The 18,218-nt window shown below is 39.3% G+C and overlaps 1 protein-coding gene across 14 annotated transcripts in view; it reads left to right on the top strand.

Annotated features, from left to right (window-relative positions):
- FREM1 (FRAS1 related extracellular matrix 1) overlaps positions 1-18,218 on the top strand; it is a 172,064-nt gene that overhangs the window by 13,495 nt on the left and 140,351 nt on the right. For 13 of the 14 annotated variants that reach the window (XM_061200436.1, XM_061200437.1, XM_061200438.1 and 10 more), the window contains exons 2-7: positions 1,670-2,177; positions 7,005-7,099; positions 9,806-10,107; positions 11,488-11,684; positions 16,356-16,679; positions 17,078-17,186. In XM_061200436.1, coding sequence (XP_061056419.1) covers positions 1,938-2,177; positions 7,005-7,099; positions 9,806-10,107; positions 11,488-11,684; positions 16,356-16,679; positions 17,078-17,186 — 1,267 coding nt within the window. In that variant the 5' untranslated portion in view covers positions 1,670-1,937. Of the gene's footprint in view, positions 1-1,669; positions 2,178-7,004; positions 7,100-9,805; positions 10,108-11,487; positions 11,685-16,355; positions 16,680-17,077; positions 17,187-18,218 lie in introns of those variants that run through there. The other variant, XM_061200439.1, reaches the window with a different exon arrangement.

The following is an 18,218-nucleotide window of genomic DNA, read 5'->3' as shown; positions in this document are numbered from 1 at the left end:
AGCTCTGCTAGCCTGACGTGTGGCTCTCTTTTTTATGTGCAGGGCAGCCTCCTCAATCTGGGTAACAAGAGGGAGAGAAGCATAAAGATAAATCCATGAAAAAAAAGGAAGAACGAGGTCGCTAGGGAGTGAGGGTAGACAAAAAACAGGTCCCAGGACTGGACCCTAGGCTCCCCGACATGAAAAAAGTCAGGGATTCTAGGAAGAAGCAGCAAAGGAGAAGAAGGGAGATGAGAAGAATGCCTGAGAGTATAGAGTCCTTGCAGCCTTTATGGGTTAATTTAATTCATTTAAATCTGAAAGACAAGTTTTTTCTCTTATCTCTCAGTTTTGGGTGATGCCTACTCGCCCTGTTGCTTCTCTTCTTTGTGAAAGCGCTGCTTTCTTGAATGATCTTAGATGCCAAAGGTGAATGGAAACAAGTTGTGAAAGTTCAACAAGCAGGTTTGCATTCTTGCCCAAACAAGCCAACCTAATTCAGCCTGAGTGTGGGCAACATGGTCAGTGGGAGGACGGGACTGTTTTATTTGGGGACCGACACTATAAAAAACAGGCTGCTCTGTGAAGTGTGCACCCGCCCGCCCCAGGTGTTAGGTGACATGTCGCACACTGTCTCAAAAGTGAAAAGTTTCAAACAGGGACAAGAGAATGAGCCTTCCCTTAATATTATTAGAGGTGGGCAATAGTGGCATTTTTATCTACACCTTCTGACAAACATTTCAGGATCCATGTGCAGAAATCATTAAAATCATGAAAATGCAAGACCTTCCAATGGGCATAATAAACCACCATTATGGTTTATCATGGATAACTAATCGTGGATATGATTGGTTCACCTAATCATATCTTGGGATTAAAGATATATTTCAATACCTTGCAATTTGGATAAAATCATTTCTGTTCTTATAGGACACAGAGAAATAATCATGAAATTCTAAGTGGTTAAAATAGAAAAAAAGACTGCACTTGTGCAAATCCTATACTTTCTATGTAATTAGCATTGTAGATGATGTAGAAATGCATGTACATCTGCCGTGTCATTAGCTGTGTATGTTGAAGCCACGTTACTGGATTCCTAGTCCTTGTTACACCTAAACAAAACCCCAAATGTTCACTTAGAAAAAATATCTTTTCTCCAATTTCCACTCAAGCGTTCCTTAGGTGTCTTCATTGCCCAGCAAAGTCAAAATTGTGCCCATGTGACAAATTATTAAGCCCTTTTTTTTTTTTTAAGTGGGTAACACTGATTTAGAGTTAATCATGTTTTCAAACAGTGGGCAAGTAATTCTATCAGCTCTCTCGCACAAATGAGGTTACAGACCTCATTTATCAAGTGAGAAGACAAAAGCAAAGAGTGCAGCAACTTCCTCTGAACGCAGAGGAGCAAACGCTGCCCTTGGCCGTGAGGCGGGCTGCCTCCTGTGGACCACACAACTGACGTCCCGGTTGGGACCCGTTGAGTCCGGAAGCAGGAGTTACCGCCGGGGAATGAAATGGCTGCATTGCCTTTCAGATGCCCCTGGAGGTCAAGTTAGTTTATTTGTTTTTAATTTAGCTGAAATTACAGGCTGGTTGAAAGATTCCTTTGTCGGTGGGGGTCTTTTGAATAAGCCACATAAACCTTTTGGTTTCTCTCTCACTTTCCTCCAACTCCTCGTCCCATTTGCAGGATTAAAAAAGCACTTGGGAGGCACATTAATCTTGCCGGGCGTTGTCAGGAGTGATCAGCGAGTTTTATTAAAAGCTCTGGGACTGCCTGAAAGACCTCCTTGTCTGAGTTTGAAATGAAAGGGACGTGTTAAGATCTTGGGGCACATTGTCGGGACCCCTTGCCCTGCCCCTTGGACTATGAGCTGACACCCCCGGAGAAAGCACAGAAGCCCTCCTTTGTGGAAGGGATTGCACTGGTGGATGGAAACGAGTTGGCCCCTGTCGGCATGAGCTCTCTAAGCTGGGGTGGGCTTAGTGCCCTGCTGCTGCTGCTGAGGCTGCTCCCAGGCTGGGCCAGCCCCACCCTCATCCGTGTTAACCGAGGGGTCAGGGTGATGAAGGGCAGCTCCGCCTTCCTGTCTCAGGATGACCTGAAGTTCGCCATCCCCAAAGAGAAAGATGCCTGCAAAGTGGAAGTTGTGATGAATGAGCCAATAACCCAGAGGGTTGGGAAACTCACTCCACAGGTAGGTCATATCAGACATTTGCTATTTAGTAGTGTGTATGAATGAGAGTGTGTGAGAATGTTAGGGAGGGGGCGGGGGGAGACAGAGAGAAAGAGAGAGAGAGAGAGATAAAGCTCTTCCTTCAAGCTACCAGAGGTGAGTGTTGTAAGATGTTCAAATTTGAAACGGTGGAGTTGCAGTTAGCGGGCATAGTACTGCACTGTTTTTCCTATGCAAGGTGAAACCTGTTAAAAATTTTTTTTTCAGGTATAATGACATATAACATTAGTTTCAGGTGTACGAGGTAATGATTTGAGATTGGTCAAACCTGTTTTTTGAATGTTCTTGGCTGACTGTGGATTACAGCCTTGAAACCAACAGGAGTTATTCCTATTTATGTTAACCCCTCTGGAGGAAGGCCAGTTCGAACAGATATGGATGGATGCATTTTTTAAATTAGTAATGCACCAAATTGACAAGTCTTTCCAATTTATTCTCTCTTATTGACGAAAACTTGTGTAAATATTACCAGCTCTTTGACCTTATAAAACAGCTAATCATCCAGGAAAAGGCATAATAAGGGAATCACATACTTCTTATTTTAGGTACATCGCCACTCTATGAGAATCTTAGGGGAGAGAGAGAAAAAAACAGAGCGCGGGGGAGAGAGAGAGAGAGAAGTAAACGAGAGGGAGAGAATGAAAACGGGTTGGAGTGGGCAGTCTCCTGTGTGGTGTGATATGGTCAGCCTTTATGGGACTATTCCTGCCCCCTAATTATTTCACCCATGGCCAGAGCGCCTTTGGATAAGATATCAGGGTTTCAGGGCATCTTTAGGACACATTTGTGACTGCAGAATAGCAAAAGTTAAACACGAAGACATTTTTATCTATTACCATCCCTTGAACATTCCCTTGAGTAAGGAAAGAGATCTGGAAAAGAGATATGAAGACACTTCATTTTAAATATTCATTGTTCTTCAAAAATGTCTTCATAAAATTTTTTTTCCCTTTAATCACAACCGTGGAGACCTTGTCATTTAAGGGTGTTCTGTGCTCAATCCTTTTGTAGGGTGGAGTTAGCCTCTAATTCGTTGGGTTTAGGAAAGTCTGTATTATCATACATTTGCTTAAAGAGCTTATCTCTATACACAATAGAAAATTGCTTCCGGTCTTATTACTTGTTCCTACTGTGGTTTAACTTTCTTCTCAAGGCAAACAGTTTTAAGAATATTCAACGCTGGGTGTGGCTCCTGCTCCTAGCAAAATACAGCATTTCTGTTTGCTGAACTGTGAGCATTAATGTTCTTCCTCTCTATTTGGCTAAAAAAATATTCCATCGGCTTATTCAAAAGTGGTATTAGATGTCATAAAGATGAACTAAAGAGACTGAGATAGATGCTTGCTCAAATTGACATCTCTAGACATTTCCTTTACTTCCCTTACAGTTATAGTTTGATTCTGAAACACATCAGAATGCTGTGGCAGGCTCTCACATTGGGAGTATGGCTCATGTGACTGTGACTAAATGTCTCCCTCCAGTTTCCTGTGAGATTTTCTTTTGTCAGTCAAAGAGCTTCAGATGGGCATCTAAAAAATGTTAGGATGTGCTCATGGCCCCAGGTCACCCTGGTATTCCCATCTGTGTGGTAATTGCAACATCTCCCCACTTTCTCCCAACATAACTTGTGCTGGAATGTGTGTTTGATTGGCACCTATAAGTTAGGGAAAAAGGAGACGCCTGGGATAGCTCATGTCTGGAGCCCCAATGCACTAAATGTGATGAGTAGGTGACATGAATAGGCTCAGCAGCAGGCAGTGGAGCCCTAACTACAGGCACTGGGGTCAAAAGCAAATCCTTGGAGTTTTGGGGAGCAGCAAAATAAGACACTAATCCTAGATGTCTGGGATCCCTGATAGAGCAGAGACCCAGGGCTATATGGAAAAAGGTGGATGCCTTCTAAAGACTGATGAACTGATAATTTGGTAACCCTTCCAATCAATATATTAAAAAAATGTGTTCAACATTTATTTAGAAGTAAGGCTGAATATATTTTGTGAGGTAAGAAGAGAGGAAAAATTCCTCCTTGTAGCACACTGGGGTAATCTATGGTCCAGCTGTATTAAGCTCTGGCCCCAAGCATGCAAAACCAAAGGCCTGTTATTCACCAGATTCTCCCTCCTTAGAAAGCATTTTGGGGAGGATCTCCTGTTACTTAAACCAGCCTCTGGGGATATCCTCTCCCCATCCCAAATAGCCTATGACTTCTAAACTTTATGACTTCTAAAGTGCTTCATATAGCACTTTCTATGAGAGTAATGAAAAATATCATCATTTTCAGTGATATTTTAATGGTCTTCACCATGTGGCAAGCTCTGAGGCACTGGAGAGCAAAAAGGGATCCATGTTACTAGAACTAGGTAAAACATTTATTTGGTCACAAGGGTCAAGTGTTGTGATAGATCTCTAAGTTGTCTCATTTTCAAACTTTCTCTGATTTTCTGGCAAAAATCCATTACTAGAAAGACAATGTGGAACAGAAACAACATATCTGTCTGATTTAGGAAAGTCTGCATTGCAAGGCAAAGGGGCAGGGCTCCAACATCCCCAAAGGGTCCCCTAATGTGCTGATTAAAAGATAATGTTTAATGTATGTCTATCCGGAGGTACATCTGACATCTCAACAGATTTATATCATCTAAAGTAAATATGTGATATATAGCTGCTAAAAGTTATTCTGTGGAAAGGAGTCCATTAAAATGTGGAGTTTCGTTGCCTTTTGGTCAAATATGAGAACTGTGTATTATCATGAAATCTGTATGTCCGGAAAACTTCGTTTCTCAAACCACCTGGTGAGCTTCCTATTTTTTCATTATGATAATTTCAACAAAAACAAAATTCCTAAGTGAAAACTGCTTTTTTGCAATATGTAGCTGTACTACATCCAGGTTGATGCAGTTCTCCCCAGGGATTTATTTCTTATGGAGTTTTTGAAATTAAGCACAGCCAAGCATAGCCAAGCCAATTATGCACACACAGACACACACACACACACACACACACACACAGACACACACACACACACACAGCCTAAACATTACTCTTTAATAGAGCTTACTAGTAAGTTGAAAGCAGGCTTATTTGGGCCCATTCCTAGCGAGATGACTGTATTAACAACACCCTGCTGTGTAATGAACCGTTTCATGTGAGTTGTACAGAAAATGTTTTGTTTAACATCTGTTCAATCAGTGTTTTCATTCCATTACTGAAGTTTGTCTTAGGACCAACAGGTTCATTTTCCTATTGGATATTTGGAAAGGGATTTCACTTGGTGCACATGAGTACCTTCTGTCTCGATAACCTTCTCGAGATAGTCAATTAGAGAAGGTCGATGGCAATATGTTTTCCTCATATTTTAGGACAAGACTTACCCACTCACAGTACTTCTCACACCTGACCCAAAGCAAGAAATTTCCTGGGTGGAAAAGCATCCCTGTTTAGCACTGAGCTTGCTTTTTTGAATAGGAAATGCAGAAGTAAGAAAATATCGCTAGTTTGAACCAGTTTGCTGTCATTAAAGTGAGTAATGAGTTAGGAACGTATGACACTTTAATTATAAATTGTAATTGAAAAACAGTTGAAGTGGAAAAAAAACAAAGCTAGACAGTAATTAGAAAAGGATTTAGCTCTCCTTTGTTTTAGTTAGTAAATTTATGGAATTATGGTTGTCACCTTTTATAAAAGGAAAACATATTACGAAACATAAAACAGATGTTTCTTTTAACAAAGCAGATTGTCTCTTTATTACAGTGACTATTTGTCAATGATATGGAAAAGGTCTTTCCTTTATCTCCTTCCTTGTTGTCAATTAAAAAGAGGAACCAAAGATGTCTGTAGGAAAATATCATTTGTATTAGTGAGAAAGTCTTCTCAGGGAGGATTATGTTGTTTGTAAATGTTCGAGGCTGTAACAAGGTACAGGCTAAATAGCATGAACTCAACAATGATGCTATGTGAATACCTCGAGGGTATTTCTTAGAACTCTACCAAGTCAGATAGGGCACAATGAGGGTCATGGTGTGATTGGAAGAGAAAACTCTTCTTTTAAAAACTATGACTCCGGGAATATAACAATTAGCAATTTCCTTAGTAGTTCTGAGTGAGGTGATACAGTTAATTATAATTTTGTTTGAATAGAGAAAATTGCCTTGACATTGTTATTTGTCTCATCAGTCATTTCTGCTATTACATAACTAATAAAAGCAGTCTTTTGCAAGTAAATGAAAAACATCTGTGGGTCGTGTTTGGCTCTGATCGACCACAATAGTGTCTGTAGTAAGTGGCTTCATTTTTAAATATAAAAACACTATTTGGAAAAGAAAGCAATAAAAGGAGAATAAAAAAATACAGAGCTAATACAGCGTGTTTGTATGTGGGGTAATGCATGCCTGTTTCTACATACACAGAGGTAGACCTCTCTGACTCAGTTGCTATGGTGTTGGTAAATAACACTTTGAAAAATGGAACCATATATAAATGTACTATACACTGGAAAAAAATAATTATTTAGAGATAATCACTGCTTAATTTATCTGCCTGATCAGCTTGGATTTTCATAATTTAGATATTCTCAAAGCAAAACACAGCTGTATAAGCAGGATGGTCATAGGCATGGGGGTGGGTAGTGGTGGTGATGGTTAAAACACACACACACACACACACACACACACACACACACACACAATGCTAAGAGACCATAATTTCTTCAGGCAGTACTTTACTGCTGGAAAAATTAAAAAGTATACCAGTTTTCTCACAGATATGTATCCATTTCTTCATGTGAACTAGGTCTTTGACTGTCATTTCCTTCCCAATGAAGTAAAGTATACTCACAACGGTTGCCCAATTCTTGATGAAGACACAGTGAAGCTTAGACTTTACAGGTAAGCAGCACAGAAGCATTGTTCATTCCTTAGCAGATAACCACTCTGTGTATTTCTTTTTCTTTGGATAGGTATTATCATGATGGGAGTTACTAGATTTCAAACTAGTAATTCCCAGTAGGAACTGGAGACCTGCGTGGGTGAGGCAAGAATTGTAGCAACCTTCCAGTTACTTTTATTTATATCTTCCTTGGGGCATTTCTGTGGCAAATTATTAGCCCTCTCCTGTTTCCCTTTAGAGTTCTTGTACAGGTATCTCTGGTCATTCAATTCCCCACTTATGATAAAAAATGGAGATTATAAACTACAAATTTTTAATGAGAATTAGGAGGAAAATATATTCCAAAAGTGAATGAAATTATTCTTTTTGATTATCAACTGCTTATTTATTAGAAGTGCAATATCTTCTATTTTTCAACATATTATATTTTAAAAAGGTTCAAAAAATCAATTATAGAGTTGGACAAAGTGACCATATGACCCAGCAGTTTTACTCCTAAATATACATATATACATAAGAGAAATAAAAGATATGTTTACACAAAAATTTATACACAAATGTTTACTGCAGCATGTTTCATAAATGCCCAAAAGTTGAAACAATCTAACTGATGCATGTGTAAACATGATGTGGTATATCCATACAATGGAATATTATTCAGCCATAAAAAGGAATGAAGTACTGATACATGCTACAATAAGGATGAACCTTGAAAACATTATGCTAAGTGAAAGAAGTCTGACACAAAAGGTCACATATTGTATAATTTCATTTATATGATATGCCTAGAAAAGGCAAATCCATAAAGACAAAGTGGATTAGCGGTTGCCAGCTGTTGAGGGAGGGGTGAATGGGGAGTGAATGCTCATGGGTGTGGATTTTTATGGGGGGGTCATAAAAATGTTCTGGAGTTAGGGAGCCTGATGGTTGCATAACCTTATGAATATACTAGAAACCACTGAGTTATAAACTTTAAAAAGGTAAATTTTAGGGTATGTGAATTATATCTAAATAAAAAGTTAATTTAAAATTACATAGCACAGGGAGATCAGCTCGGTGCTTTGTGACCACCTAGAGGGGTGGAATAGGGAGGGTGGGAGGGAGACTTAAGAGGGAGGGGATATGGGGATATATGTATACGTATAGCTGATTCACTTTGTTATAGAGCAGAAACTAACACACCATTGTAAAGCAATTATACTCCAATAAAGATGTTAAAAAATGTATAAGCTCCTGGTTATGGTATTGCTCACTTCACAGAAGCAACTGAGAATTCAGTGTAGGTGGAGTAGGCCTATATAGTTTTTTACTTGGTTTTTGTTGCTTTTAAGAGTATTTGGCTAAAATACGGCATCATGAATTTCCCTTAAGTACTAGACTAATATGAGTCTAGAGTTTTGTAGCACAGTGAATCATCCTATAAACACTTATGATCACCTACTATAGGTTAGGCCCATGCTAGACATAGGAAGCAAAAACATGAGGAGACATAGACTGGTTCTCATGGTCTCATGCAAAAGACGGGTCGCTAACTGTGATTCAGAATGACAAGTGCCGAAAGAGAGGGGTGAACCAAATGCTGTGCTCAGGAAATGCGATGGCACCAAAGGATTCCTTAGGAAGCTATGCAATCAGCATACAAGGCTGTTTGATTTTCCTAAGACTTTAAAGTTAAAAAACAAATTAGCTTCAAAGAGCTTGCTGGGAAGGGCTGGAAAAGCTAATGAATTCTAGCTGTTCCTACTTCTTTCTTCCTTGAGTTTCTAAGGGATGGGGAGGGTAGAGGAGCACACATGAAGGGCAGAGTTAGAGGACCTGTCAATTTCCCTGGTCTTGAGGATTTAAAATAGAATATTCAGAGGAGGTGGAGGCAGAAAATCAGAGAGCATGTTTATTACCCTCTTACCTCGTCTCTAGCCCTTTAGGCAAGCTACTTGACCTCCCTGTGCCTCAGTTTCCTTATCTGTAAAATGGGATTAACAACACTTATGATAGATTCCTGTGAAGACTGAATGATATACTCTTTGTAAAGAGTTTAGTGTCTGCCCGGGCCATCATGAAAGCACATCAGTTAGGAGCTGCATTATTGATACACACCCATCACCCATTAATTTTCTCCCTTCAGTAAAGAATGACAACCCATATCTGCTAGTCTCTGTAAGTATCCAGAAAACATAGTCGCTAAGGGAATGAAGGGAATGGAGGTAACAATCACTGAATACCCTTTATACGCCAAGCGCTGAGCGGAGCACCCCAACTAGACTGTAAATGACTCTTCATGTAGTGACATTTCTGAAGAGCAAAAAGACCTTGATGCTTCAGAAAGCCCTCACCCCCTCACTCCTGAATTAAAAGTCAATCCATAAATTATACATGCTGGATACTCTTAAATTGCACACATGCTAGAGAAGGGACTCTGAGCTCACAGCAGTCATTAAATACCAGCATCGATGATGGATTTGAGAGAAGGTGTTGAAAGAAGGGTCATTGGAAAGGGAAGTAACAGAAAAAGGAGTTGACACCAAGGTAAGGAGAAGAAGGGAAAAGAAGAGAGAGGTTGGGAGTAGAGTATAAAATAAAATCCAAACTCTACCTGATACACTGATTGTGTGAAAGCCAATCTTTAAGCTTCCGGCCAAGTTAGTACACAATATCAGAAGTACCTGGGCACCAATAATATTGCCTTTGCTCTGTTCTGTCCACAGATTGACTGAGACAGACACCTTCACGGAAACCTTTATCCTGCGGGTCTATCTCCTGGAACCAGACTGTAACATCATCCGTATGAGTGACAATGTACTGGAGGTGTCTGAATTCTATGGCTTGTCCCGGGCCATTGATAAAAACCTGCTCAGATTTGATTATGAGAGGACGGCTAGTCTGGAGTGTACAGTCAGGCTGGACCCTGTGGGAACTCGGCTGCCAGCCCATGGCCAGCTGGTTCTGGTGGAGCCCCGGCCGGAAGAACCTCGTGGAGATCAGCCACACAGTTTTTTCCCTGAGTCTCGTATGATATGTTTTAATACTTATCTGGATGTTACTAAAACTGACAGATCTGTAAATGGTCATCTTCTACCATGACAAAGAGTTTTACTTAATATAATTTGTAGCTGGTTGAAAAATGTAAGTTAGTGGTTAAGAGTGCAGACTTTGGAATTGGAAAAACCCGGGCTTGAAAACTGCCTCTGCTATTTATTCCCTGTGTGCTTTTAGGCGAGTTATTTAACCTGTCTAAGTCTCTGTAAAATGGGCAAAGATAGTGGCTGTTCCATAGGGTTGTATAAAGATGGGAGTGAATGAGATCACACACACACACACACAAAGCGCTTAACACAGTGTCTGGCTCATAGCAAGTGCTCAGTAACTGTCAGCTGTTATTATTAATAGTAGGTAGCAATGGCAGTGGTAGCAAAAGTAGTTGGTGAATTTACTAGGTATTACTAGACTTGGAGCAGGTTTGAGGTAGAGCTGGTGGGCAGCAGCCATGGTTTAAATCAGGAAGGGTTAATGGATAACATTCTTTCTGTTATTCATTTAATTATCACATTTTGGGCACCTCCTAGATGCATAATAGTGTTCTAGGCACTGTGGGAAGACCAAAAAATATAAGGGAAAATCATGATCACAGTAATACCTTGAATTTGGACAGAAATTTATAGCTGAAAACATGTACAATAAGTCATCTCATTTAGTCTTCACAGCCTTCTGGGTAGGAAGTAGGATACCCATTTTGTACATCAGGGAAATGTGCAAAAGGCCACTAGAAAAATAAGTGGCCTGTGAGTATCATATACTGTGCAGGAGTGAAAAATGCAGTTGGACAGAGACAAAAGACTAGGTATTGGAGAGATGACTGTGGTTTTCAGTGGGAGACAGCAGGTTGGTTCAGGTGGTCAATGAATATTTGAAGAAAGGTTTAGTAAAAAGATTAAGTTGACTTGAAAAGGTTTGCAGGATTTGAGTGTGTGACAAGCAGTATGGGGAGTGAATTTCAGTGAGTAGAATATTCTAGCAGAGATGGCATGATGGTACCATGGAAGTGGATGCTGTAAAGGAAAACCAGAGCAGGACAGTGGAAGGCCTACAGTGAGCCTATTAGTCAGAGATGGTCCAGCACCAGAAAATGCATTTTATATATTTTTTCTCTTGGTCACTTTTGGTGGTTAAGAAAACCTGATTGGATAATTGGTCAACTGTTCTTTTCAGTAAAGGCAATGACAGGTTTTCAAGAAAATGACAACCTACTCAGTGAATGATTGGAGGGTACACGTGAGTAGTCTTTGGGCAGTGAGAGGGAATAAGTACCCATGGGAGGGAGGATGGGTTTTTAAACTTTACAATCATTAATGTACAAGTGACTCTCTTAATTTACTGCTGTACATTCTAGAACTGGGAACAGAACTGAAGTGTCCAGGTGGCAGATGTCCCCTGGGACTGAAGAAGATAGGAATTCTCAAAGTGAGCTGTGAGGAGTTCTTGCTGTCGGGGCTTCGATATCAACATCTGAGTCCTCCTTCTCCGCACATTGATTACATCTCCATCCGACTGGACCTCACAGATAGCAGGAGTAAAATCATATACAAGGTAGAGTCTGTGGGGTTATGTGTCTGTGTCCCCAGCTGATCCACAGCAAGAAAGCCAGTTCCACGGGGGCGCTCGTGCTGGTTCCTGTATGGTTGTGGGTAGAACAGCTTAGCGAACTGCAGACTTGTTCTGCCAGTAAGTGCTTGAAACAGTAGCTTTTGTATATAATATCAGTACATAGTTTCCCTTCTCTGGCTCTCTTGTAGCTCTATCATCACTAAAGCAACTTAGAAAGGACCTGGGTCAGGTTACATGCTAACTTTCTTCTCCCGTTCCTTCAGTATTCTTCAACTTCCCATTTCTGCGTTTGTAACTCCCACACTTTGATGCTTCATTTAATCCTTTATTAGAACCTCTTTTCATCTGTTAGAGGAAGTCAGAGGGTCCACACACCCACTCTGCAAGGCCACAGGAATCTGGGAGAGAGGGGGAGCTCAGTCCCACTTTTATGGCTGTAGCAGATGATATCATTTTCACTCTTTCAGACTTAGAGATGGAGGACTGGGTTGTCAAGGAGACAGCCCCCCAAGGGCTTCCTGCATCTTCCGGTCTCTTTTACATGCTCCTGCCCTTTCTTTCCTTTGATCTCTTCCCATTGAAATGATGACAGAAAGTGAAATCAGCCTATATGAGAGATTTGACATGCTATTCTCTTTTTTTTTTTTAAATAAATTTATTTATTTTATTTTTGGCTGTGTTGGGTCTTCGTTGCTGTATGCGGGCTTTACTCTAGTTGTGGCGAGCGGGGGCTACTCTTCGTTGTGGTGCACAGGCTTCTCATTGCGGTGGCTTCTCTTGTTGTGGAGCACAGGCTCTAGGCGCGAGGGCTTCAGTAGTTGTGGCACGTGGGCTCAGTAGTTGTGGCTCGCAGGCCCTAGAGCGCAGGCTCAGTAGTTGTGGCGCATGGGCTTAGTTGCTCTGCGGCATGTGGGATCTTCCCGGACCAGGGCTTGAACCTGTGTCCCCATTGGCAGGCGGATTCTTAACCACTGCGCCACCAGGGAAGCCCGACATGCTATTCTCTTAATTCACGTACGCTGTAATATGTTTATTTGGGAAGCTGGGGTGACTGTGTACCTGCTGAAACAGCTCAGATTTTGTGCTGATTTAAGATGATCTGAGATGACATTTGTGGAAGACCTCCGTCTTTCACAGGCTGACTTCTCACTAGGATTTCTCCTAACAGACCCAGTCAAATATTGAACATTATTACCACAGGAATTAATAAAACACGGAATGATAAGGAAATGAGTAAACAGGATTATAGAATTTTATAATTGAGATTTGGAAAAACTGTGAGGTAGTCTGGTCAAACTGATCAGGTAAATCACTTGGGGAGCTTTGAAAGAATAGATTTGAGTCTAACATTAACAGTTAAGAGCCTGACTTTGGGCCCAGGTTGCCTGGGTTCAAATGTTAACTCGCTGTGTGACTTTGTACTTTATGCCTCATTTTAAAAATCTTAAAATGGGCATAGTAGTACTTACTTCTTATCGAGAGGATTAAATGAGATAATGCTTACAAAGCACTTGGCACAAAGCTGGACACATAGTAACCTCTATACATATTTTGCTAGTGAAAAAACTGATCATCAGCCAGGTTTGGAAATAATTGGCTTAGCCCAAGCCCCTTATTTTATAGTGGTAGCCAGAGAAATCGCGAACCTTGACTATACATGCCTGGCTGAGTCAAGACTAAACTCTACGTCTCTTAACGACTAGTATGTGTCTTCTGTTTGTTTTGACGTGAAACTCCTTTCTCTTTTAATGCTTTTTTATATCTGTAAAAAAAAATTAGAGCCATTTTTCTTCCTAATTGATTTTTCTTCTTTTTCCTCTGTATATTGATATAGGGTTTTGTTTATGTTTTCAGATCAGTTTTATTAGGAGTTTCCCCTTTAAAATGACCTTCCTGTATTATTTAGAATAAACCTATTCCATAGTCAATTTGGCATGTCACAAACAGATATAAAAGTAATATGCTCAACAGCAGAGGATATTTTTTAAAAAGCACAGAAAGAAAAATAAGAAAACAAAACTAGGGGTATTTCTACCATTTTTATATATATACACACTTACACACACATACACAAACACACACACAGAGTGAGTGGGGAGGCACGCACACCAGAGTTAGTTTGTTTATGGAACTGAATTTATACTAATTTGAAGTTTTGTGTCTTGTTATTTTATTATTTTTATGCTGGTATAGTCCATCCTCATCAAGTGACTAAATGACTGTTCACCCATAATTTCTTATAGACTTTAAAACATTTTCCTGTTTATATTTGCCTTTTTATTCTGCCTGAAATGAATTTTATCGTATTGTGAAACACGGAACAGTTTTTTCCAAGTGGCCAAAATTTTCAACACTATTTGTTGAATAATGGACATGTTTCCCATTGATTTTAGATGAGTCTTCTATTGTATAGAAAGATATTATGTGTCTATTTCAAGGCTAGCTCTTTTGTTCCTTAGATTTGCCTACCTATTCTTGTGCCAGTACCATATTATTCTAAATATAAAAGGTCTATAATAGACTTTAACATTTTACAGGCAAGTCCTTCCTCATAGCGATGAGTCCTTCCTCTTCAAACTTTTCTTATCCATTCTCACCTATTCTTAGTTCTAGATAAATAATTAAATATTTATGTTAGTTTTTTAAAAAAGCCCCTAAATATTTTTATCAGGATTGGATTAAAACTATAAATTATTTTGGGAAGAATTGGAATATTGGAACATTTACCATATTGAGTTGTCTCATCCAGACAAAAGTTATCTAACTTCATCGAGGCAAATGATATTTGATATGTTTCTGTAAAGTTTGTAGTTTTCTTCATGTCAGTTGTGCACACTTAAGTCCAGTCCTAGGCAATTTGTTTTTGTAAAATTATTATGCCTAGTCTTCTTTTCCTCCACTATTTCTTCTCATTGGTTACTGATGATAGATAAGACAACTATTTCTTGTACTAATCTTCTGTCTGGCTTCTTTCTTGAATTCAATTATTCTAAAAAATTTTCAATTCTTTGGGCTTTTAAAGACCATAATTACATCTTTCACTAATGATGATAATTTTTTCCTTTCTTTTTCAATAATTATTCCTCTTTTTTCTAGTGTTAGATATAGTGATGCTTATAAGAATCTTAGTCTTGTACATTTTATCACTGTCAACTGCCCACACTGTCCTTTTTAATGTTTCTTGCCTTGAATTCATCTCTCTTTGAAATTCTTATGGTTACAACTGCAAACTTTACATGATAAGTTAGGATCATCCTTTTACTTTTAATCTTTGTATATAATTTTAAGTGCCTCTCTGGTAAGGCAGATATAATTGGATATTTAAATTTCAGAATATTTGTCTTGAACAAGAGAATATAGGCTATATTTCTGTAATAATGGATATCTGGGTTTTTTTCTATCATCTTGTTTTCTGCTTTCTTGCTAGTTAAAAGAAATTATCTTGCACTCTAATTTATATTTTCTTAGCCTTTATCTTTACTTATTTGAAAAATCTTTATCCCACTTTAAAATTTATTTCTAAATTTAAAAAATTCTTTAACCTATATTTTTAACATTTAAAGTAAAAAATGAAGTCTTTTGCCTCCTTCCTATATATTATGAGGATTGATCCTATTTATCCTTTCTCACTGCAATTACTCACCAGCAGGCTTGGTTAATATAATCTGCAACTTTAGTTCCAGTTTATCATTTTTATACCTTATGATTGCTTGCATCATCTTTTATTTCAAGTACACTCTTTTGATATTTGTATCCATTTTGTTAGTATGTTTCAAATAACATTTATTTAGGCTTAACTAGGTTTAATTGGTCTTATTGTTCGGCACCAGTCCTTACATACTGTAATTTCCCCATTCTTGTTTAAATTATAGATCTTCAAATGTTTTTCAGTGGCTTGTGAAGACTAAATAGTGTAAACTCTGTGCTGTCTCAGCATATCACTCCTTTGTCTTTATAAACCACGCAGTGAGAAGGGGGTGGGGTTGTCTTTTTCTGTTTCTCTCTTTCTTTGAGCCTTGCTGGCTAGTTTCCTAACTTCCAGGCTGGGGGGTGGGTGGTTTGGAGAAGTTTGGAGAGAGAGGTCTTATTTGACCAGGCACTGATGGAATATGACTTCATGCTCTCTGAGTCTGGCAGATGTTTCAAGCTGCTTCTTAGTCTCGGGGCAATTTCATGGTTCCTCTGGAGATCCCCCATTGCGAAGGTCTCTCATCTTGGGAGAGTACATTTCTAGCCTTATTGGTCAATTGCAATTCCCCCCGACACTCCTAGGATATGATTTCCACTTCCAGGTTCTTTCCACTCAGATTCTTTGGCTTCTCACAGATGCACCCTAAAGGTCAGGGTCCAGGATGATCCTAGAGCAACCCTCTGTCCCACTTGCTCCACATCTGAGAGCACTCGTATATTCCTTCCTGCTGCAAACAAGGACTAGAGACTGATCCCAGCACAGATACCATTATTCTTCTGCCTCTGGCCACTGAGCTTCCTCAGGTATGGGCCCAGCATTAGCTCTCTGTGTGCTCCACCAGTAAAAGACACGTATTTAGGCTGGCGTGAAGGAAATTTGTGTTAAATATCATACTATTTACCCTGATTTTATAGTATCATTTATATTGTTTCCCCCTTCATCTTTTCTTTCTCCTTCAAAAGTCAGAGAGTGTGTGGTTACCCGTCTATATCAGAGCTGGCATTCCTAATCAGATTCCAAGGGCTGCATTCATGGCCATGTTTATTCTGGAAGTGGATCAGTTCATCCTGACCTCTTTGACTACATCAGTTCTGGACTGTGAAGAGGATGAGACCTCCAAACCCTTGCTGGTGTTCAACATTACTAAAGCCCCGCTCCAAGGCTATGTGACTCACCTGTGGGATCACACCAGACCGGTGTCCTCCTTCACCTGGAAAGATCTAAGTGACATGCAAATTGCCTATCAGCCACCAAACAGCAGCCATTCTGAGAGGAGACATTATGAGGTAAGAAGGAAGAGAGACAAAGCTGCTAGCCTATTTGGTATTCATAGAGTCATTGAAGAGGCTCCGCCAGTGGAGAACCACTGCTTTGAGAGAGGCTCTCGTGGTCTGATGCTGGACTGACATAGTCTTCTGAGCAAATGCAGGGAAACATGTCTAGCATATTTGCTTATTTCGGGTTAAGAACTTCTTTCACAGAGAGGAAAAGTTAAAAACACTGATAAACTAAGGAACAAGACCTACAGCCTGAAAAAGTGAGATTAGGTTGTCAAAAATGAGATCAGGCAACAGAAGAAACCTGAATCAGTTTTGCCTCCATCTGTGGTGTATAGCCCAGAAATAATGGTATTTTATATTATAAATGGTCAATGTGTGGTTCATATGAAATTGTTTGTTTACAGGTGGAGTTGGAAGTATATGACTTCTTCTTTGAAAGGAGTGCACCTATTACAGTCCACATCTCCATCAGAACAGCAGACACAAATGCCCCGAGAGTGTCCTGGAACACAGGTGAAGTGCAATATAGGAGTCAAACAACATAGCCTTGAAGGGAAGACAAGATAGTATATGGGTCAGGAAAAAAAGGTAGCTTTATTCCCATTTTACACATGAGGCAACTGAAACCAGACAGGTTAAGGGTATCAGATAGTTATTTTTTTGGTTTTGTTTTTCCTGCTGTCAGGGTGAGAAATTTAAATCCAGGATTCTTGTGTCCTGAAACTAAGTTCTTTCCTTTAGAGGAGATAAGCCAAAAGATCCCTTTCCACTGATTGAGGCAAAAAACGTGACTATTTGTGATATTGAACATAGTTGGACTGGGAGAGGAAAGGTCTCCAACTCAAAATTGTTCAGAAGGATCGAAGGAAGGCGTAGACTGTAATCCATTGTCTTATTGTTAAGTTGGGTTGCATGGAAATGAAAATACATAAGTAAGAGTTTAAACTGCTTTGTTTTATTTTTTATTTTTTTTAATTGTGTAACTGACTTACAATTTTATATTAGTTTCAGGTGTACAACATAGTGATTCAATATTTTTATATATTATACTCCATTTAAAGTTATTATAAAGTATTGGCTGTATTCCCTAGGCTGTACAATATATTCTTGTATCTTATTTATTTTACCCATAGTAGTTTGTACCTCTTAATCCCCTCTCCCTATCTTGCCCCTCCCCACTTCCCTTTCCCCACTGGTAACCCATAGTTCTGTATATCTCTGAGTCTGTTTCTGTTTTTTCACATTCATTTATTTTTTAGACTCCACATATAAGTGATAACATTGAGTATTTGTCTCTCTCTGACTTATTTCACTAAGCATAATATGCTCTTAAGTCCATCCACGTTGTGGCAAATGTCAGAATCTCATTCTTTATTATGGCTGAGTAATATTCCATTGTATATATAAACCACATCTTCTTTACCCATTCATCTGTTAACGGACACTTGGGTTGCTTTCATATTGTGGCTATTGTAAATAATGCTGCTATGAACATTAGGGCGCATCTATCTTTTCCAATTAGCATTTTTGTTTTATTCAGGTATA

Source organism: Eubalaena glacialis, chromosome 9 (genome assembly GCF_028564815.1).
Source record: "Eubalaena glacialis isolate mEubGla1 chromosome 9, mEubGla1.1.hap2.+ XY, whole genome shotgun sequence".
NCBI lineage: Eukaryota > Metazoa > Chordata > Mammalia > Artiodactyla > Balaenidae > Eubalaena > Eubalaena glacialis.
This window is presented reverse-complemented; position numbering and strand designations above follow the sequence as displayed.